This window comes from Neoarius graeffei, chromosome 13 (assembly GCF_027579695.1).
Source record: "Neoarius graeffei isolate fNeoGra1 chromosome 13, fNeoGra1.pri, whole genome shotgun sequence".
NCBI classification, from domain to species: domain Eukaryota; kingdom Metazoa; phylum Chordata; class Actinopteri; order Siluriformes; family Ariidae; genus Neoarius; species Neoarius graeffei.
In genome coordinates this window covers 73,277,130-73,300,126 of record NC_083581.1, presented here as the reverse complement: position 1 = coordinate 73,300,126, position 22,997 = coordinate 73,277,130, and the positions used below count along the sequence as shown (strand labels likewise).

The 22,997-nt window shown below is 40.8% G+C and overlaps 1 protein-coding gene and 1 pseudogene across 1 annotated transcript in view; both read right to left on the bottom strand.

The window, feature by feature from the left end:
- Positions 1-18,679, bottom strand: part of LOC132895953 (structural maintenance of chromosomes protein 1A-like) — a 31,338-nt pseudogene extending 12,659 nt beyond the window's left edge.
- Positions 18,680-18,702: 23 nt separating this feature from the next.
- LOC132895951 (structural maintenance of chromosomes protein 1A-like) overlaps positions 18,703-22,997 on the bottom strand; it is a 10,033-nt gene continuing 5,738 nt past the window's right edge. The window contains exon 4 of the mRNA XM_060936687.1: positions 18,703-18,732. Within this exon, the coding sequence (XP_060792670.1) occupies positions 18,703-18,732 (30 nt within the window). The remainder of the gene's footprint in view (positions 18,733-22,997) is intronic.

The following is a 22,997-nucleotide window of genomic DNA, read 5'->3' as shown; positions in this document are numbered from 1 at the left end:
GTGGGGGAAACCGGAGCACCCGGAGGAAACCCACGCAGACACAGGGAGAACATGCAAACTCCACACAGAAAGGCCCTCGCCGGCCGCTGGGTTCGAACCCAGAACCTTCTTGCTGTGAGGCGACTGGGCTAACCACTACACCATCGTGCTGCCCGTGATTTATAATAAAGTGCTGTGATTTATAATATTTATAATATTTTTTTTCTGATTCATAACAGAATGGAATGTTTATAGAGTATTTGGAATCCGATTGCAATGAATAGAATCAGACCAGAATTAAATTCCGAGCATATAAAAAATTGCATGCTTGAAATATTCAGATTTTTCTATTCCATTCAGAATTTTATTTTCTGCAGTTTGTTGTAAATATCGACCACGTATTACAATATCAGTAAACATTTTATATTTTGGTTCGAGGAATGACATGCGACCTTTGACCTGGATGTTCATGTGGTTACAACATCAATTACCCGTTAATATTTATTGGTAAACTCTAAAATCTAAAAGGTCCCCATCACTTATGACGATGGGGGACCCGTAGCCCTATGGTGCCTCTTTTTTCGGCGCTCTAAGGCTCGCGCTCTTAGGGTTTCCTCACAAGTTTGTTTTCCTTTTTGGAGTGCCTGCCTCCGTAGGCACCGGTCTCTGGCGCTATCATACCAGGTCTTGGGATCGATATGGAAGGTGCGTAGGTCTTCTTTCACACAGTCCTTCCAGCGCTTTTGAGGACGGCCTCTGTTACGTTTCCCGACCTTCAGCTCGCCGAACAGTAGCTGCTTGGGGATCCTAGAATCGTCCATGCGGGATACATGGCCGAGCCAGCGAAGTCTGTTTTGGCGCAGGATGGACTCGATGGAGGTACAGTTGGAGCGCTCGAGAATCTCGGTGTTAGAGACGTGGTGCCACCATTTGACGTTCAGGATTTGTCGGAGTGACCTTTGATGGAATACTTCAAGGCGGCGTATGTGATGTGCAAGTGTTGCCCACGTTTCGGATCCGTACAGGAGGGAAGGAAAGACTATTGCTTTATAAACAGTAACCTTGGTATCTATAGAGAGACCTCTTCTATTGAAGCACCTGGTTCTTAAGGCATTAAACGCAGCTGCGCCACGACTTACTCGGCGCTGGATTTCAGAATCTAGGCTTGCGTCATCCGACAGGTTTCCTCCTAGGTATGTGAAAGTGTGTGCTTGCTTGAGTTCCGTATTCTCAATAGTGATGGCAGGTGGCTGTGCACACTGAACATGCATGACTTCGGTCTTGGGTTTGCTAATAGTTAAACCCCAGGACGTACAAGATTTGTGCAGAGCTGCCATGCCTTCTTGTAACGATTCACAGGTTTTAGTGGCCAGTGCAGCATCATCGGCGTAGAGAAAGTCATCGAGACGAGCAGTTGTTGTGGACTTTGCTTTAATCCTCTGGAGGTTAAACAGCTTGCCATCAAGCTTGTATTTTATGTCTACTCCGAAGCCAGGGATGGATTTATGGGCATTTCGCAGTACGAAGGAGAAGAGAAGGATGAAGAGCGTGGGAGCTAATATGCAACCTTGCCGAAGGCCATTTGTTACCGAGAAAGGTTTGGTTAGTTCTCCACCAATCAGTACTCTCGTCTCCATGCCATTGTGGAAGCTCTGTATGATGTTAACCACTTTAGAGGGGGTTCCTATCTTCTTCAGTATAGCCCACATAAGGGGTCTACTGACCATGTCGAACGCTTTTACTAGGTCCACAAAAACCATGTGAAGTTCCTGGTGCTGTTCTCTACACTTTTCCAAGAGTTGACGAAGTGCAAACATCATGTCGCTGGTAGAACGTCCACCTCTAAAACTACATTGTGCTTCGGGGATGTATTGCTCAATACGGGGCCATATTCTGTCAAGGATGACACGAGCAAATAATTTACCAATGACAGAGAGGAGCGTAATACCTCGGTAGTTGTTGCAAACGAAACGGCAGTGTTTCTTGAAGATCGTGATTATGTTACCATTCTTTAGGTCTTGGGGGACCTCTTCCTCATTCCAGATGGAAAGAAGGAGGAGCCAGAGCTCTGTGAGGAGGGGTTTACCACCTGCCTTCAGGATCTCTGCTGAGATGCAGTCTGGGCCAGGAGCTTTGTTGTTGGCCAGTCGGTCGAGGGCTGACTTAACTTCATCAATGGTTGGGGGTGACTCTAGCTCATCAAGAATCTCATCCTGAGGTATTGCATCAAGAACACTGTCACTGGCTCTTCCAGATTGGTTCAGCAAGTCACTAAAGTGCTCTTGCCAGCGGGCCAGTATGGCTTCCTTCTCCAAAAGACAGTTGCCCTGTGCATCATTGATGGGGCAAATGCCACTTTGCCGTCGTTGGTAAACAAACTTAACTGACTGATAAAAGGATCTAGAATCGTGTCGCTCAGCATGCTGTTCGATTTCTTTGGCGCGATCTAACCACCACTGGTTTTGAAGTCGGCGGAGCTCTTTCTGGCAGATGTTTCTCGCTTGGCTATACCGTGCTCGGTTCGCTTGGGTGTCATTATTGAGGACAGCCTGGAAGGCGGTTTTCTTTTGGTTCAGGAGGTTACTGATAAAGGAGTTGTTCTCGTCAAACCAGTCTCTGAGGTTGCGCTTTTGGAAGCCAATGGTGTCCTTGGCACTGTTGTAGAGGATGTTGGGAAGGTTCTCCCATCGTTGTTCCAGCGGGAGGTTTTCAGAAGGGTTCGTAGTCAGGTTCTGATGGATGGTCTCCTGCATCTGTTCAGCTATAGCTGGGTCACTTAGCTTTCTGACATCGAGGCGCTTTGGTGCGGTGGCTTTCTGTTTCTGGCCTGATAGATGAAAACGGAGCTTAAGACGGACACATACCATTTTGTGGTCCGTCCAGCAGTCGGCGCTGCGGCGGACTCTTGAATCAAGAACATCACTTTTGTAATGTTGTTTAACAATGATGTAATCGATAAGGTGCCATCGCTTAGATCTTGGGTGCTGCCAGGTCCCCTTGTGTATATCGGCGTGGGAAAAGAGCGTGTTGGTGATGCAGAGGCCAAAACGGGTGCAAAGCTCAAGCAATAAGGTTCCCTGCTCATTTATGTCACCGAGGCCATGGGGGCTGATCACGTCTGGCCAGGCTTCTTGATCCCTGCCTACTCGGGCATTGAAATCCCCAAGCAAAAAACCTCTGTCGAGTCTGGGGATTGCAGCTAGGACTTCCGACAGCTGATCATAGAAGAGAGCTTTTTCCTCTGGAGGTCTCTTGAATGTTGGAGCATATACACTGACAACTGTTGCTGTAAATTTGTCCAGCTTAATTCTCATGCTCATCACCCTGGAACGTAGTCCATTCCAGCTGATCACAAGAGGGCGGATGGTGTTTTTAATCACAATAGCCACTCCTTCAAGCTTGGTTTGTCCTGGTGGCCTGCCTGAGTAGAGAAAGATGTAGTTTCCCTCAATGAATTCACCCTCACCTGGTATCCGGCATTCGCTAAGACAAGCAATGTCAATATTAAGACGATCGAGCTCCATTGACACTAAGGCTGAACGGCGCTCTGGAACTTGGCGTTTAGCTGTGCTTTCATCGGACATAGTCCGGATGTTCCAACAGGCTAATTTAACTTGGTTAGGATTCTTGCGAGCGAAACTGGGCTGATCGGGGCCACGGGGTCTTCGAGGCTTTACCCGTTGTCCGTCATGCTTGCTGTTGAGCTGCCCAGATTCACAGCGCGGATGTTTGTGATGTTGATTATGCTTATATGGGTCCATAGCGGGTATGTAGTTCCGCTGCGAAGGGTTGCTGGCCCCGTGCAGCAGGCAAGCAGGCTGCCCTCTTCCGTACTTGCGTTCCTCAGGGGGTAGATTTAGGAGTGGAGTCCTACGAAAACACTATAAACTATAAAACTATAACTATAAAACTAGAAATCAATACAAACAATGAATGATTAACAAAATGTGATCTAAGAAAATACTTAGAAAGTGGGTAGAAAGTGGAACAGAAAGATTTTCTGACGCAGGTTAAACATTATCAGTTCATTTGTTTATAAACATTAGAATTACTTCCTCATTTACGTAAACACCGACATCCATATATTTATATAAAAGATTTTGTACTAAATATAAGTCTATGTAAAATAGATTTTAAATAAAAACTATGTTTTGTTAACTTAATATCACATACCAATTTTTTTTTTTTTTAAATAAAGAATCATCTGGGTGTCGATAATTGTGGAACGGTGTCGATAACTGTGGACAAAGTTGTCGCTAATTGTGGAATGGTGTCACATGATCTGATACACTAAGTAATCAGGAATCAACTCATTTTTTTTCCAGTGGAAATTTGAGAAATTATTCATGCACAATTTACATATTGAAAGTCTTTTCTACTTTTGCAACAGCCAGAAGATCGTTAAGGTGTCGATAATTGTAGCCGCCGCTCTACTATAGTTATTTTTACAGAGATTATTTCAGTTTTTCTTTGTACAGGAAATCATATATCGGATGCCATCTGGGAAATAAGCTGTTGACTGGGAATTATGACCAATATTATGACAACAAGAGTACTTATCAATATACTTGCACTCAATTTAAACTAAAACCATGTAGTTAAAACAGACAATCATGCCCAGACAGATTTTCTGGAGGTTTTTTTCTTTCGCTCTTGCAAACCATCATAAAATGCTATAGTGGGTCCACGCAAATTGCATTGTGCACACGTGTAAAAGTGATCACGCATTATCAATATTCACAGGTGAAATGTCCGTCCACAAACTTTGACTTGACGATTTGTACAGTTCACTGCTGCACATGCAGCCATTTTTCTTGTAATTTTTCTCACCAACTAACTACATAAATAACTTGTCCAGTTTTGTGTAGCTTCCGGTAGCCTAAATGACCGTTCCGCTCTGCGACGATGTGAGTGGGAAGATGGCGGCCAGATGGCTTCACTCTGACGAGCCTTTGAACACTCCAGATTTTATATAGAGCTCAGTGAGCCACAAAGATCACAGATGATAAATTTCAACACAGCTTGTATTAACCTGTATTGAACTTAAAAACTTGTTAATTTCCTTAACAGCTCTATGTTTGGATTGCTCTCTACACAAACTTTGGGTAAAAGCTGCCAAATTTAGATGGAATCGATAGTAATTATATTTGCTCACTTGTTGGCAGACCCTAGTTTCTTGCGGATATCCTCCATTTCTCGGTTCTTGTCATTGACCTCTCCTTTTTTCGTGAGGTGCTGGTTTTTGAGGTCCTGCAGTTGAGCCATGGTCTCATCAATAATCTTCATCTGTCTGTGCTCTTCCTGAAGGACAAATCGAGAAGCAAAGATTAAAAACTGATGGTTTTGGATCAAACCCTTGATGCCAAGTTAAAGGAGAACTGAAGTCATTTTTAAACTTGCTTTATTTCTTAATTAATGTGTTATTCAATTACGTTTTCGGTTTCAGTAACCTTATATTGTGACTCGTATTGGCAATTAACTGCAATTAAATATTACACTTATCAGCCTATTCGGTTTTGAGCCATGCTGAATTTAGTTCGTTTGGTCCACGGCAAGTGTTGCTTATCAGATAAGGCCAGGTCAACAACAGTAGTAGAAACAGTAAGACCCTTTGCGATAACAAGGTCAAGGGTATGACCACGAGAGTGGGTCGGCCCCTGTACATGTTGTACTAGGTTGAAGTTGTCAATAAGTGCGAGTAGTTCTCCGGCATAAGTGTTTTCAGGATTATCTACATGCAAGTTAAAATCCCCAGATATAATAAGACAGTCAAACTCTAAGCAAATGACTGACAACAGTTCACCAAACTCTTCCAGAAAAACTTTGGCTGAATGTCTCGGATGCCTATAAATAGTTAATAATAATATGTTAGGAGAGCATGTAACAAGTGCACATAAGTGTTCAAAGGACGTAAAATCACCAAGTGAGGACTGTTTACATTGAAAAGAGACTTTGAATATATTTGCGATCCCTCCACCTTTCCCTTGTCGGGTAACATTCAAAAAATTAAAATTTGGGGGAGCTGCTTCAATAAGGGTGGTAGCACTATTTGCTTGATCCAGCCAAGTTTCAGTTAGAAGTAAAAAATCAAGATTGTGTTTGCAAATAAGATCATTAATTAAAAATGACTTGTTTAAAAGTGATCTAACGTTCAGAAGAGCTAGCTTTACAGAAAGTCTAGAAGTAATATCCGCTTGGGCACTCTGATGTTGTTTTGAAACAGGAAGGAGACTAGACTGGTTTACCCCCTGGGTTAAATATGCTCTATGTTTTCTATTTCTTATCAACACAGGAATAGAGAATGGCATAGGCAAATCGGGTCCGAGCTTGTTTTCAACTACACCCAGTGCAGGGACCCACAGCACATCATACAAGACTCTGTATATTCCATGAGGTTAGGAGGGGGAAGGATTGGTGATGTCATGTATTTTTTAGATGGTGAAAAAGATTGGTAGCCAGCTGAAAGTCCTGGGCGAACACAGTTCAGTCTGTTGGTTGATTTTCGATGAACTGGGTACACTGCTTGTCGCGAATGATTTGGGCTGGAAAAAGAGAGTGCAGCCATTGGCAGCAATCTCTGCATACTTTTAGGGAAATCCATGCAGGGGGGAGACGGGGATGGTACAATGAAGTCAGAAGAGCGAGACTATGAGGTCTTTGTGAGTGTCTCCATGACTGTTTCCGTGGTGACTGTCTCCGTGACAGTCTCTGTGATACTTGCATGGGGTCGAGATGTGGATGATGCAGCCTTGGCATGATTGTCTTTGGTCAGGTCCTCAATCTGGATGGGCGATGCAGATATCTGTGGCTGCCCATTGTTAACAACATGCTCACATTCTCCATGTGATTGTTGATGTCCTTGGCAGTCTGCCCCAGATGGTCCTTGGCAGTCTGCCCCAGATGGCTGCGTGTCCCTGTAGGAAAAATGCATTCCTATATTTAATAAAATGAGATAAATAGAATTTTGATAATAAAAAATTTGCCTTCAGCTATCCTTTAATCAAATAATTAAGGAAGATCATCTTCATCATCAGTAACTGCTTTATCCTGGTCAGGATCATGGTGCATCTGGAGCCTATCCAGGCTGAGCCAGGAATACACTCTGCTCACACACATTCACACCTAGGGTCAATATAGCCAAGCCAATCCATCTACCATCATGTTTTTAGGACACAGGAGGTAACTGGAGAACCCATGGGAAGGATACGCAAAACTCCACACAGACATTAAAGGAACAGTCCACCGTATTTCCATAATGAAATATGCTCTTACCTGAATTGAGACGAGCTGCTCCGTACCTCTCCGAGCTTTGCGCGACCTCCCAGTTAGTCAGACGCAGTCCGACGCGCTGTCACTCCTGTTAGCAATGTAGCTAGGCTCAGTATGGCCAACGGTATTTTTTGGGGCTGTAGTTAGATGCGACCAAACTCTTCCGCGTTTTTCCGGTTTACATAGGTTTATATGACCAGTGATATGAAACAAGTTCAGTTACACAAATTGAAACGTGGCGATTTTCTATGCTATGGAAAGTCCGCACTATAATGACAGGCGTACTAACACCTTCTGCGCGCTTCGGCAGCGCATTGATATCTGAGCTCCGTATCAATGCGCTGCCGAAGCGCGCAGAAGGTGTTAGTAATACCATGAGTAGAGGAAAACAAAATGGCAGAGCGTGTTTCTGAACCAACCAAGGATGAAATAAAAACTCTACTCGAAAACAAAACCCCCCCAAAAATTATCAAGTATTTAAAAGAAACAGAAATAGCTAAAAGAATCTAGTTTCCCCCCCCCCCCACACACACACACACACAATATCTCCTGTTCCATACTCCAGCCCAGTCAGTGGCAGTAATGCACCTTTAAGTTGGTTTACTAACTGCCAAAAAACCCTAAAGAAGAAGAACCCCCCCCCCCAAAAAAAAAGCAACAAAATATGAAATAAAAGTATTTGGTGGTATCATTTTTATGATTATTTTTCAAGAATTATTATTATTATTATAGCATTTTCCACAAATTGCTCCTGTCATTTCGCCGGTTTGTTTACATTCTAAGTGGAAATGATTTTGTCGGATGTTTTGTATAAAGTTTTTATTTATCGAATTTGCAAAAAATAAAAATGCTCTGTTTCTCAAAATCCAGTGAATGTGGATAGAATAAAACGGTTATTCCACTCAATCTCATCGTACATGGATTATAGACAACTCGGGGCTATGTGACTCGTCAGCTATCAGCTCATGTACGAATTGATTTCATGGAATAACTCATATATATATATATATATATATATATATATATATATATATATATATATATATATATTAGTGCTGTCAAAAATGTCGCGTTATTAACGCGTTAACTTGACTCAATTTTAACGGCGATAATTTTTTTATCGCGAGATTAACGCTCTGTGGCATGATGTAGGTTTTTCATAAGCATTTGAAACTGCCAGGAACTTGGAACAGAGACTTTGGTTAGAAAACCGATAGCAGCTAGACTGTAATGCCACACCCCGCACAGCCAGAGTCCTCTGCCCTCCCCAAAGAACCAGCGCGGGCAGGGCGCGCTAGTAGAGATGGGATTTATGGCTCTTTGATGGGATCCGCATCTTTGTGATCCGTTCTTTGAAAAGAGCCGTTCAAAAGACTGGCTCATTTGGCTCTTTTTAAATATTTATTCAGTTTTAAGAAGACAGCGTCTAAAGAAGCCAGATCCCTCTGAACTGTAAACTCAATGCTATCCCAGAAATCCTTCCTGTAATATGCAAATTTGGCCACCTCTGATTGGACAGCGCGACGCATCAACAGGCAGAAAGTGTAAAAGTACAAAATGTGTTAATGAGCTGAAACAGTAAAGATCGGATTCAATGCAATATTTAGCAACGAACAACTTAAACTTAATATAATAGTGTACTTTATATTATAATCAAGCATGTCAAGCCTACCGTCACTGTGTAACCTCTCTCTCAAGCAGTAGATCACTTCACTCATGGTTCTCTTGCTAGCCCCGCGCCGGTGCTCGGCTGAGGTTTCACTTTGCGGTGGTTGTGTCAAGACATGTTATGCTTTGCAATAAAAAAAAACATTGGTACAAAGCAAGCCCATTCACTTTTTTATGCTGATAAGAGAATTACAATGGTTTTTTATGTGACAAAAATGTGCGATTAAATTGCGATTAATTGCGAGTTAACTATGACAGTCGCGACATTAATCGCGATTAAATATTTTAATCGCTTGACAGCACTAATATATATATATATGTACATACAGGTAGTTGTCGACTTATGACTGCGTTTGGTTACGACTGACCGGTCGTAAACCGATCTGGTCGTAAGTCGGCCTATGTTAAATGAACGTAAGTATATTGTGATGTGTAATGATATTGTAATCATCTTAAAGTCTTATTTTATCAACATTTTCTTATTTCATTACCTTGGCTCATTATTTGGTTGAAGTCAAACACTGCATACTACACTGCGTACAGTACAATTCATTTAAAATGTGCAAAACAAAAAATATGAAATACAGGTGTGAAAAATAGAAAACATTTTAGTTTGAAACATACCAAAATACAAATGTAAAACATAGCAAAATACAAAATTTAGTGACCGCTGGCATCACTGGTGCTTGGCTGTGGGTCATCCACGTCATCATCAGCTTTTGCAGCACTCGGGCTGGCGGGAGGATTTGCTCGTTTCATAAACCAGGAGCTGGGGCGGAAACTGTATGATGGAGTGCGCGCAAGAGAGACTGCACATGTGCCTGGGGCGGAAACTGTTGTACGCTCAGCTAGCTCAGCTGGGAAACACTTGCCAGTCATAACCAGACAGTCGTAAAGTCGATCGATTGGTCGTAAGTCGCATAGGTCGTAAGTTGACGAAGACCTGTATCTGTGTGTGTATATATATATATATATATATATATATATATATATATATATATATATATACACACACAGTATATTTTATATATATATATATATATATATATATATATATATATATATATCTCAGGGCTTTGAACCGGAATTTTTTTCCTATTGGTTCGTTCCGAACAGAAACGGAATTTTAATGTTTCCGGTTTTGGGTTCCACCATTAAATAGACGTTCCCGAACTGGTTAGAACAAAAAAATTTCGTTCCCGGAACGGTTAATTACGTTCCCTGTCAGCTGTTTAACAAATGGCTATAAAATTATGTCTCTGTCTCATCCAGCTTAAGCCAAATGTAGGCTAATTCTATTACAACCTTCATTAAATAAGACAAGAAATAATTCAAAACAATTATTATTTCAAATGTTGGCGATTTGGATTCTCAGTATGTCTTCCCATCTACACAAACAGAAAAAGTGCCAAAAATGAAAGAGAATTCGTTTAGTGTGTTACCAAAGGCTAGTCAGGCCCTATAGAGGGCTACCGCATGACGTCACCGCACCGCGAGATTTTGTTAGGCGCCATATTGGAAGTACACATCTATGCAAGTACATACATACATAACAAACTACAGCTGAAATGTAGCCAGGGCCGGTTCTGCCCTAATCTGGACCCGGGTGCAACATCGCGCAAACCCCCCCAAAAAAACACCAGTCTAAATCAGGACAACCATCACATAACTATAACTATAAACCAGGGATTCTTGAGATGAGGGACAAAACCTGTCCGGGAGATAAAACTCATTGTAATGATTAAAATGTGTTTAGAAAATGTCAAATAACTTGATTAAACAATAAAACAACAACATATATATACTACAAAATGTTAATTAATGTTTTTTTACACATATATTGTATTTTAAATAGCCTAGTGTGCTGCCTGAACCTAAAAATACCCATGTCCGAAAGCACGTTTCATGACTTCACAATACTTAAATAATTGTTTAAAGTACATTAAAACAAACAAAATTGCTACTGTGATCATGTATTTTAAATGAATATTCAACCTGCGTAGGAACCAACCATTTAAAAAATATATTTATGTACTTTTTACGGGATTGAAATCGTGTCCGGACTTTCTGTCAACACCATAAGATTTTTCTAAAAACGCAAAAAATCAGGCATTATAGTGGCCAACTCACATTCTAAGGACCCCTTTTCTGCTCCCTGTGTGGTGGACATGCCATGAGGGCTCTGCTCTGGTAAGTTAATATTTCACATATTTGTCTTAAATTATCTTCTTTTACAAAACCACCTATGTCACAACCATAGAGTGTCAACACCGTGGTCGATAAAATTCAAGGTTTATGTGATTTTATTCAGAAATAAAAGTTTAATCTAACTTTATTTTGGAGGCCATAAGCAGCTGGTGAAAAACAAGATGGCTCCTGCAAAGAAAACACATGTTATGATGAAAAGTTGAAGATTTCGTCAACTCCGTAAGACTCCATCAGACGTCAACTCCATAAGAAAATTTGTCTTATGGAGTTGACCACTTAACTTATGGTGTTGACAAATGGGACTTGAATGTATTATTTACCCATTTAATTAAATTTTATACATTGACATTGTAGTTTTATTATTTTATATTTTAATAACATACATTCATTCAATATGAAATACACAGAAGATAATTATTTCTTTTGTAATACTGAATTCAGTCTGTATGTACTGTGTGTGCACGCGCGTGCGTGTTCATTATGTGAGAAATAAGTAAGTTACAATACAATACACATTATGTTTTCCATTTAAGGTGCTTAAATAACGAAGAGCTTTTGTATTATTTGAACAATCATATTTGTTGAATATGGTATAATTATTATTATTATGCTGATTTCAATCTGCCTATTATAAGGAAAGTAAGTCAAGTACACACATGTATACATGTACATGTTTTGAGTCTCTCTCTCTCTCTCTCTCTCTCTCTCTCCCCCCCTCTCTATATATATAGTAGAGAGAGAGAGAGAGAGAGTCTCAAAACATGTATACGTGTGTACTTGACTTACTTTCCATATATGTGTGTGTGTGTGTGTGTGTGTGTGTTCTTCACTAAATACAACATTGTACATTTGTCCACTTCAGGCTAGAATGACATTGGATGAGTTCAAGATTTTCAGAGATGTTTACATTCAAAGGCTGAATGTTCTGAATGTTCTTTGTCCATGATCCACATATTTGATGAGATGGACTGTTCAAGAGATTAGAAAAGTCTACTGCCCAGTTACTGTTTTTAAAGTGGGTGTGAGTGCAAAAAAAATGAGTTTTTGAAGTTCAATGGTCATGGTAAATGAAGTTATACCCTGTTCTCTTCTAATCCGTCAACACCGTAAGATGTGTGTCAACTCCGTCAACAGCTCGTCAACTCCATAAGATGAGTTTTCTTTTCATTTTTGTTTTTAAAAGGAGATTTTATTATATTGTCTCAGATTATCTCAATAAAAACACTGCATTTCCTAAATGAATTTGTAATTTTTATATAGCTGAATACCATTGTCTGTTTTTTAGATTAAAAACTAAATGTGAAAATGTATATTTCCCCACTAATAATAAGCGATAGCTCCATAATTTATTTATTTTAAGTAATCGTAGTAGTTTGAAAATGTGGATAGATCAGCACAGATTAAAATTATCTCCAATATTCAAAAGAACTGCAATAATTTTATTCAAAATACATATTTTCTAGGTTTCTGTGTGTCTTATGGTGTTGACAAAATTCCATGCTTGTCCAGCAATCATGACAAAAATGTTAAAAATGTTAAACCTGGGAGATTGTATTTTGACAGCATTAAAAGGCCAACATCTGGGGCAACTATAATATATAAATATATTTTGGAAAAATCAACATTTTATTTTTAGAAATTAAAAACCCATTTTATCCCTTGTCTCAAGAATCCCTGAAACATTTTATATCAACTATTTTAACTAAATGGGCTATAATAAATAAGCCTGCAGGCAGCCACGGCGGGCTGCCTCAGAAAAGTAACCATTTGTCCTACCTTAAAACTCGTTTTGCATTTTCTGCCTCCTTTTTTGTATTTTCGACCCTCCGTTTATTTTCTTTCCTTTTCTGAAAACCCGATTTGTGTCCAGACATTTTGTTCTGCTACCAACGAACTAACTCGTCAGGTCTCATCTCTCGAGCCCGCGATGATTCCCGTGGGAAGGGCAACAACTGATACATTTTTACAAACAGCCAATAGGGAGGTTGCATCGTTCAGGCTCTTCTTTGCTCAGAGACACTTAGTAATGCACGTCTCACTAGTAGTCCACCTTCCCGCTCTCTCCATTCAATCAGCGAACGTCACACAGGAAGTGAACCCCAGCGGGTCATAGAAACTTGCGCAGGAGAAGAATGACTATTTGTAGGCTACAGAAACTTTGAGGAACGAAATAAAAACCGGTATTAACCGGTTACCATTATTTTTAATAAGCGTTTCTGTTCCGGAACATAAAAAATAATAAAGTTTCTGGTTTCGTTTCTGTTCCATGTGAAATAGAAAAAGTTCCCGGGTTTCGTTTTCGTTCCTTGAACCGGTTCAAAGCCCTGATATATATATATATATATATATATATATATATATATATATATATATATATATATATATATATATATAAAAAAGGACAGTTGCTCATAAAGACAGCAACAAACAAGAATTGGTAGTGGCACTGCATCCACTCGTGGTGTGTGTAAACTAGTGGTGTAATAATGCTATTACTAAATACTATTAATAAGTTATTAGTGTCCTATTTATGTATTTATTTATAAAATTTAACGAGGCCAGAAAAAATGATTCAAAGACACTCTGAAAGCCTCCCTGAAAGCCTGCAATATAAACATTGACACCTGGAAGGAAGAGGCTCAAATCCGAAGCAGTTGGCGCTCCTTAGTACGCTCGGGCATCTTTGCCTATGAAACAAGGCGCGCAGAGGAGCGAGAGCGCAAACGCCAGCAGCGAAAAAGCAGACCCAGCTCCAGCTGTCAGACCGGCTCACCCTCAGCCTCATTTCCCTGTCCCTACTGTAACAGACATGTCAAAGCGAAGATCGGTCTCTTCAGCCATCTTTGCACCCATACCGGCCAGTGATACCTGAAGTCATGGTCGTCTTCACCAGCGAAGGATGAGCCTCATGTATTTAATACCAAACTGATATGGCATTCCCAGTTTGTTTGAGTGTAATTACAGCCCACAACATACATTTCAGTACTGTACATTGTGGTTACATCAAACTATCAGACAGTGGCACTGGACTTAATACTGCGCCTCACTCAAGTAGTTGCATCTGAATACCAACGTCTGCAATTTCAATATTAACTCAAACTCTGATTACAGCCCATACTGAGTTGAATATCATTCCTACCAGGTTCATGCGGTCTCTCAGCTGTGTGATGTCTCTCTCACGTGACTGGATGATTCTCCTGATATCATTGATTCGGGGTCCAAAATTTGCCAGTTCACTCTCCAGCTTTGACTTCTCCTACGAAGACAGTCAGCTCACCATGACTCATTGGAATAAAGACTTTTAGACCATTTTACAGAACAACAATGCGTTTCCTTCAGAGTACCTGCATGTTGAGGGACAGGTGGCGTGTTTTGGTCTGTTCCAGGTCACTCTGAGAGTATTTCAGTCTCATCTGTAAGCCATGGGCCTGAGATTGCATCTGCCTCAGCTCTGCTTCCTTCCTCTTTGTCTTCATTTGCTCCTGAAAACAAAGAATTATTGAAGATGAGGAACAACTCAGGACAGAAAGGCTCTCCAGCGTGTCATTAAAATGGCACAGTTCATCTGTGGAGCTGTCCTCCCCCCACTACAGGACATTTACAACACCCGGGTCACAAAAAGGGCACAGAGCATCATCAGGGACCAAACACACCCACAACACAGACTATTCACGCTCCTACCATCTGGCAGACGCTACAGGAGTGTGAAAGCAAGGACTACTAGACTGACAAACAGTTTTTACCCCCCGGCCATCAGGCTTTTGAACCACGGATTATAATCACCATCTACCTCTATATTTCCATCAGGCTTTGAACCACGGATTATATTAGCAATTTTGCACAAGACATTGCACAGTATATCTACCTCTATGTTTGCACATTGTTTGTTTGCCTCTCCTTTTTTTATTTTTTTTAAATGTTATCTTCATTTTTCACTCTACATTTATATTTTGCATTCCATATGCACTTTATATTTTATATTTCATATTTTATATATATATTTCTTTTTATTTTGGTAAGCGTAGTTTGGTTGGGCAGTTGCAAAATAAGAATTTCATTACCCAATAATAAACCACAGTGTCTGTTATTGTGTATATGACAAATAAAAAAATCTTGAATCTTGAACAAAAACTTCAAATACAAAGCTCTTTTTACTGTCTGTATTCATCCTGTTTACTGACTAAACCTGAACTATAGTCCTGTGCAACAGTCTGAGGCACATGTAAAGAAATGCTGTAGACCAAAAATGGCTGAAAATATCTCATCTCATCTCATTATCTGTAGCCGCTTTATCCTGTTCTACAGGGTCGCAGGCAAGCTGGAGCCTATCCCAGCTGACTACGGGCGAAAGGCGGGGTACACCCTGGACAAGTCGCCAGGTCATCACAGGGCTGACACATAGACACAGACAACCATTCACACTCACATTCACACCTACGGTCAATTTAGAGTCACCAGTTAACCTAACCTGCATGTCTTTGGACTGTGGGGGAAACCGGAGCACCCGGAGGAAACCCACGCGGACACGGGGAGAACATGCAAACTCCGCACAGAAAGGCCCTCGCCGGCCACAGGGCTCGAACCCGGACCTTCTTGCTGTGAGGCGACAGCGCTAACCACTACACCACCGTGCCGCCCAGCTGAAAAAAATCATGAAATGAAATGCTTCAACATTTAAACAATACGATAAACAGTAATCGGTGAGCTATAATAAATGAAACAAAGTCAGTATTTGGTGTGAAACGAGTCGACCCTTTTGCTTTAAAAAAACAACAAAAAACAGTAGTCTCAGGTCCAGTGAGTGCAGTTTTATGCGGAAATGAGCTGTAGGTTTTACTGAGCACCTTACAGAACCAGCCACGGTTCTTCTGGACACTCTGACTGTCACATTCGCTTCTTCATTTACCACCAAAACCCAGTAGCCTTCATTATGTCCCATCCCATCTCATTATCTCTAGCCGCTTTATCCTGTTCTACAGGGTCGCAGGCAAGCTGGAGCCTATCCCAGCTGACTACGGGCAAAAGGCGGGGTACACCCTGGACAAGTCGCCAGGTCATCACAGGGCTGACACATTCTTGCTGTGAGGCGACAGCGCTAACCACTACACCACCATGCCGCCCCGAGCACATTGATATAAAAATGATTTGAGTTAGAGTGGAACTACTACCAGAGCTGCTGTTAGAAAATTAATCAACGACTACTGATTCAAGAATTCATCAACGATGTAGTAGTAGTAGTAGTAGTAGTAGTGTAAATAGGTTTAAAACCGGTAGACTAAAAGAATAAGAATAGTGAATAAATGAAAAATCGTTCACTCACTACAGAGCCGGGGTAGAGCCTCTTGATGCTCTCCATGATCTCAGCTTTGTGCTGTTGACGGCTGTTTTCCTGCCTGTCAATTCTCGCATCCCTAAGTTGCTCCATCACCTGGATACAGCAGGATTACAATGAAGAGGCAACTCATTATTATTATTATTATTATTATTATTATTGTAGATGTGTGTGAGTTTTCCCTGGTTTAATTCCATGTTTATCTCATCAATCCTCCTTTTGGCGAGCTCCACTTCCTCAGTTAGCTCCTCCTCCATCCTCCTCTGCTCATCTAACGACTGCCTTATGAAAAATCAGTGAAGAATTAATTTTAAAATTCTTCAATAAGCATTCGATAATTAATATCATACTGAGGCTGGATATATACAGTGGTGCTTGAAAGTTAGTGAACCCTTTAGAATTTTCTATATTTCTGCATAAATATGACTTAAAAGATCATCAGATTTTCACACAAGTCCTGAAAGTAGATCAAGAGAACCCAGTTAAACAAATGAGACAAAAATATTATACTTGGTCATTTATTTATTGAGGAAAATGATCCAATATTACATATCTGTGAGTGGCAAAAGTATGTGAACCTCTAGGACTAGCAGTTCATTTGAAGGTGAAATTAGAGTCAGATGTTTTCAATCAGTGGGATGACAATCAGGTGTGAGTAGGCACACTGTTTTATTTAAAGAACAGGGATCTATCAAAGTCTGATCTTCACAACACATGTTTGTGGAAGTGTATCATGGGACGAACAAAGGAGATTTCTGAGGACCTCAGAAAAAGCGTTGTTGATGCTCATCAGGCTGGAAAAGGTTACAAAACCATCTCTAAAGAGTTTGGACTCCACCAATCCACAGTCAGACAGATTGTGTACAAATGGAGGAAATTCAAGACCATTGTTACCCTCCCCAGGAGTGGTCGACCAACAAAGATCACTCCAAGAGCAAGGTGTGTAATAGTCATCAAGGTCAAAAAGGACCCCAGGGTAACTTCTAAGCAACTGAAGGCCTCGCTCACATTGGCTAATGTTAATGTTCATGAGTCCACCATCAGGAGAACACTGAACAATAATGGTGTGCATGGCAGGGTTGCAAGGAGAAAGCCACTGCTCTCCAAAAAGAACATTGCTGCTCGTCTGCAGTTTGCTAAAGATCACGTGGACAAGCCAGAAGGCTATTGGAAAAATGTTTTGTAAATGGATGAGACCAAAATAGAACTTTTTGGTTTAAATGAGAAGCGTTATGTTTGGAGAAAGGAAAACACTGCGTTCCAGCATAAGAACCTTATCCCATCTGTGAAACATGGTGGTGGTAGTATCATGGTTTGGGCCTGTTTTGTTGCATCTGGGCCAGGACGGCTTGCCATCATTGATGGAACAATGAATTCTGAATTATACCAGCGAATTCTAAAGGAAAATGTCAGGACATCTGTCCATGAACTGAATCTCAAGAGAAGGTGGGTCATGCAGCAAGACAACAACCCTAAGCACACAAGTTGTTCTACCAAAGAATGGTTAAAGAAGAATAAAGTTAATGTTTTGGAATGGCCAAGTCAAAGTCCTGACCTTAATCCAATCGAAATGTTGTGGAAGGACCTGAAGCGAGCAGTTCATGTGAGGAAACCCACCAACATCCCAGAGTTGAAGCTGTTCTGTACGGAGAAATGGGCTAAAATTCCTCCAAGCCGGTGTGCAGGACTGATCAACAGTTACCGCAAACGTTTAGTTGCAGTTATTGCTGCACAAGGGGGTCACACCAGATACTGAAAGGAAAGGTTCACATACTTTTGCCACTCACAGATATGTAATATTGGATCATTTTCCTCAATAAATAAATGACCAAGTATAATATTTTTGTCTCATTTGTTTAACTGGGTTCTCTTTATCTACTTTTAGGACTTGTGTGAAAACCTGATGATGTTTTAGGTCATATTCATGCAGAAATAAAACTTTCAAGCACCCATGTGTGTGGGTGTGTGGGTATATATATATATATATATATATATATATATATATATATATATATATATATATATATATATATATATAAAGAGAGAGAGAGTTAAAGATATAAGTAAAATGAAGCGAGGTAAAAATAAAAGGTTATGGTTATACCTGCTGGTTGCAATGTAATCTTCCAGTTTCTCAATACGTTTCTGGTTTTCCTCAATCTCTCTCATTTTCTGCTTAATTTTGGTCTGCAGTGCACAATGGTAATTACTCAATTGCTCCATTACTCAATAAATCGAGAAAGGTTTTAGTGTGAGCACATGCTGGAGTTACAATTCTGGGAATTATGATGCAGAGACATTGTCTGGAGATTGTAAGATGAACAAAAAAAGATCTCATCTCATTCATCTCATTATCTGTAGCCGCTTTATCCTGTTCTACAGGGTCGCAGGCAAGCTGGAGCCTATCCCAGCTGACTACAGGCGAAAGGTGGGGTACACCCTGGACAAGTCGCCAGGTCATCACAGGGCTGACACATAGACACAGACAACCATTCACACTCACATTCACACCTACGGTCAATTTAGAGTCACCAGTTAACCTAACCTGCATGTCTTTGGACTGTGGGGGAAACCGGAGCACCCGGAGGAAACCCACGCGGACACGGGGAGAACATGCAAACTCCACACAGAAAGGCCCTCGCCGGCCACAGGGCTCGAACCCGGACCTTCTTGCTGTGAGGCGACAGTGCTAACCACTACACCACCGGGACATGGTTCTATTTTAAAAAATAAAATAAAATTGGAAGTCTGTGATTCAAATTCAGTAGCTTTCGGTCCCCTAAACAAAAATAACTGGGTGTCGGGGAAAACTCTTTTGATGACCGACACTTGAAAAATCTGAAAGGCTGTCTAGCTTTAATATCACAATTGTTAAAATGTGCTGAAACTTTTAAAAATTACTGATACACAAACAGAAATCATCTTACCAAGTTTTATATTGAAAACCACAAATAAAATTAGCAGCACTATGCACATTGTGTTGAAATAAACATTAAAATAATAACATTACGGCTGCCACCAACAACTATTTTTCCTTTCTGGAACCAGCAGGAAAAATGTGAGGGGAGTTGAGCGAATGAACAGCACTTTCTTCTCCCTCTGTATCATGGCTGAAGTGCTTTTGAGCGAGGCATCGAACCCCAACTGCTCCCCGGGCGCTGCAGCATCGCTGCCCACTGCTCTGGGTATGTGTGTGTGTTCACTGCTCACTTGTGTGTTCACTGCTTCGGATGGGTTAAATACAGAGAAGGAATTTCACTGTGCTTGTGTATACATGACAAATAAAGGCTTCTTCTTCTATTTTTCTATCAATTAATCTATAGACTATTTTACAGAAGAATAAAATAATAAGCTGTACTCTCTACTCAGAGACGCTGAGTTGAAAAACGGCAGGGTGAATTGAAAACCATCCACACATTAGATTTAAAAACAAACAAACATAAAAACAGTATTTCCTTTTACTTCTTTTCTCTTGAAGTCCACCAACCCTTGCATGAATCCATTTTCAACTAGCATTTAGCAACACAGCACAAAAACGGAGCATGCGCGTATCACGGCTGAACGTGAAAAATGGTAGCATGCGTTTAGATGAGCAAAAACATGACATTAAAAAAACCCCATAAAAACAGTATTTTATTTTATTTCAGTCTTTTACATTTTCACAGAAATGAAAGTGATAACTCGCCACTTTGAAAAAAAAAACTGAAGTGATCCATAATGGCGGGTGAGTGTGAACGTGAAAATATAACGTGAAGAATTATCGAGTCAAAAATAAACACGAAAATCCTGAACACAAAAATAATGAAAAACTTTTTAAACCATCTAGCTCAATAATTCAGGACTGTATAGTTCACAGTCTTACATCAAATATTTTAGAACATCTATTTTCTCTGAATTTCTTCCACACAGACTTTAATGTGAGCTTTTTTGAACTACTGCAAACCAGTTAAGAATTTTACTGTGGTTTACCATGAAACCAGGAAACATTTCATCCCCATGTACATTCTTATTAACATTTTTTTAAAGGTAGACGGCCTTTCAGATTTTTCAAACTTAGGTCATAAAAAGAATTTTCCTGACACCCAGTTATTTTTGTTTAGTGGACCGAAAGCTACTGAACTCGAATCACAGACTTCCAATTTTATTAGGTTTTTTTAAAACAGAACAATTAATGAATTTAGGGCCACATGGCCCTAAATTCTCTGCTATTTTTTCCTGCTTCACCATGACCCAATACAAGATACTACATCAAGCATCACATGGTGGGCTTTCCCCGTTCGCGCAAGGCATTGTGGAATACAAATTTGAAACAGGAGAGAAAAATGGAGGATGTGAGTGTGCGAATGAAACATCAAAGACCGACTACAGTAATGGAAAGAAAGCGAGAAGAAAAGATGTTATGTTATATACGAAGGAAAGGAAACACAGGAAATATCAAGCTAATAAATATCGGCGCTCAGCGAGCACCTTGGTGTGATCAGCTGTTCGTTTAGCGACAGAATGATGGAACTGTCAGTGCACGCTCAAAGGTAAACCTGTAGATGGCAGTAATGCAACACTGTGGATGCCAGCTGCTGTAAAACCCAAAAGAAGAAGGTAAATCTGCGCATGCGCACACGGACTTCATCTGTCTGTTTGACTGCACGAAGCGAGCGATTTCATGCACATTATTTGCTTTAATCCCCTTAAATTAAATAACTTCCCAGCCACAGAGTGGCCTGATATTTTGTGAGATATTGCAGAAATAAACATATATCACAATGATGAAATTTCAGAGAGAACTAAATTTCACAGATTTTATGAAATCAAAAGGCCGTCTCGCTTTAAATTGGATATACAACTTATAGACTAGTATTCCAGTTTTATCGTTTTGCTATAAAATTGAAAGCAAGGGTCCATCAGTGAGGACTGTGAGCACATTTGAAAGTCGCACTTAGAAGACGGCTCTGGACACTTACAGTTTTGCGATGATGGTTTAGGACTACAGTAGAGCCCTGCACTCCCACGGGAGTCCCGCGGGACCTGCGAGACCCGACGCAAAGCAGTGCGACGCGGGACAAATTTTGAAAGCTCATTGCGGGCGGGAGGGGGAGTGCACAATGCGGGCGTGGGCAAGAGAGGTGATAAGCTACAGTCCCGCTAACTAAAAACGTGTTTAAAATAAAATGTATAAATTATTAATTTATGTCTATCGTATATAATTTGTGCTGGATATTTTATTTGGCATTAATAAAAACATTTTAAGATGCCTAAATTTGCGGATGTGGTCTAATCTCGCGTACGTTTCCGATTCCTTTCCGCTCTTCCGTGTTTGAGATCTCCCATCATGGCAGAAGAGCAGAGCTCCTCTAGTGAAGCTCACAGTGCTTCAGAAGTAAGTGCTGCTTTAAAAAGAGGTACATTTACCGTTAAAAAGTCAAGAGTATTAGTCCTAAGTATTAAAAAGTACTTAAAAAAAGTATTAAAAAGTATTAACTAGTATTAAAAAGGACTGTGTATCGCACAGATTGTTCAATTTAAAGCTAGAAATAGACAGTGTATAATCTGAGGAGATGGTTGTGGTTGCGCAGCACTTCATATGAGAGGAGAATGAAATCGCGGTTGGAATCATAACGCCACAGACTCGGAAGTGGAAGTGCGAGTGTGCAAAGCGAGAGCTGTCAATCAAAGCGAAAGCTGTCAATCATGAGCGCATGCAGCGCTCAACTTGGAATGTGCCAGCAGAATGTCAGAGTCTAAACAATAAACTTACAATAAATGAAGGATCAGTCAGTGGAGAGCTCAGCTAAGCTCAGCATGTTTAATTCCCCAAGCCAATGACAAGAACTTTCATGAGAAATAACACGAACGTCTGCATCATGCGGGATTTGCGGGCGGGAGCGGGACAAAATATGGCAGGCGTGGGCGGGATCGGGACTGAAAATCATAATTCTTTGCAGGAGCGGGCGGGAGCGGGACTGCACAATGCAGGAGCGGGCGGGAGCGGGACTGCACAATGCGGGAGCGGGACTGCACAATGCGGGAGCAGGCGGGAGCGGGACTGCACAATGCGGGAGCGGGACTGCACAATGCGGGAGCGGGCGGGAGCAGGACTGCACAATGCGGGAGCGGGCGGGAGTGGGACTGAAAATTCTGTCCCGCGCAGACCTCTAGACTACAGTTACCATGCTAACTTTAGGACTGCAGTTGTCATGAACAGTTTTGCACTCAAGTCTCCATCAATGAACAAGATATAATTTCAACAAAACAGACTTCATGTTAAACTATAATGAATTGTGTACTTTGTGACTACTGTAAATAGGACACAGTTATAGAAGCGAGTTATTTATAATCACGCTATCTGTTTTCACTCAGATGAGGATGGGTTCCCTTTTGAGTCTGGTTCCTCTCGAAGTTTCCTCCTCATGTCGTCTGAGGGAGTTTTTCCTTGCCATTATCACCACAGGCTTGCTCATTAGGGATAAATAAACTTATTAAGGATGAAATTAGGTCACATGTTTAAAGTCTTTAATTTTCCATAAAGCTGTTTTGCAATTATGTC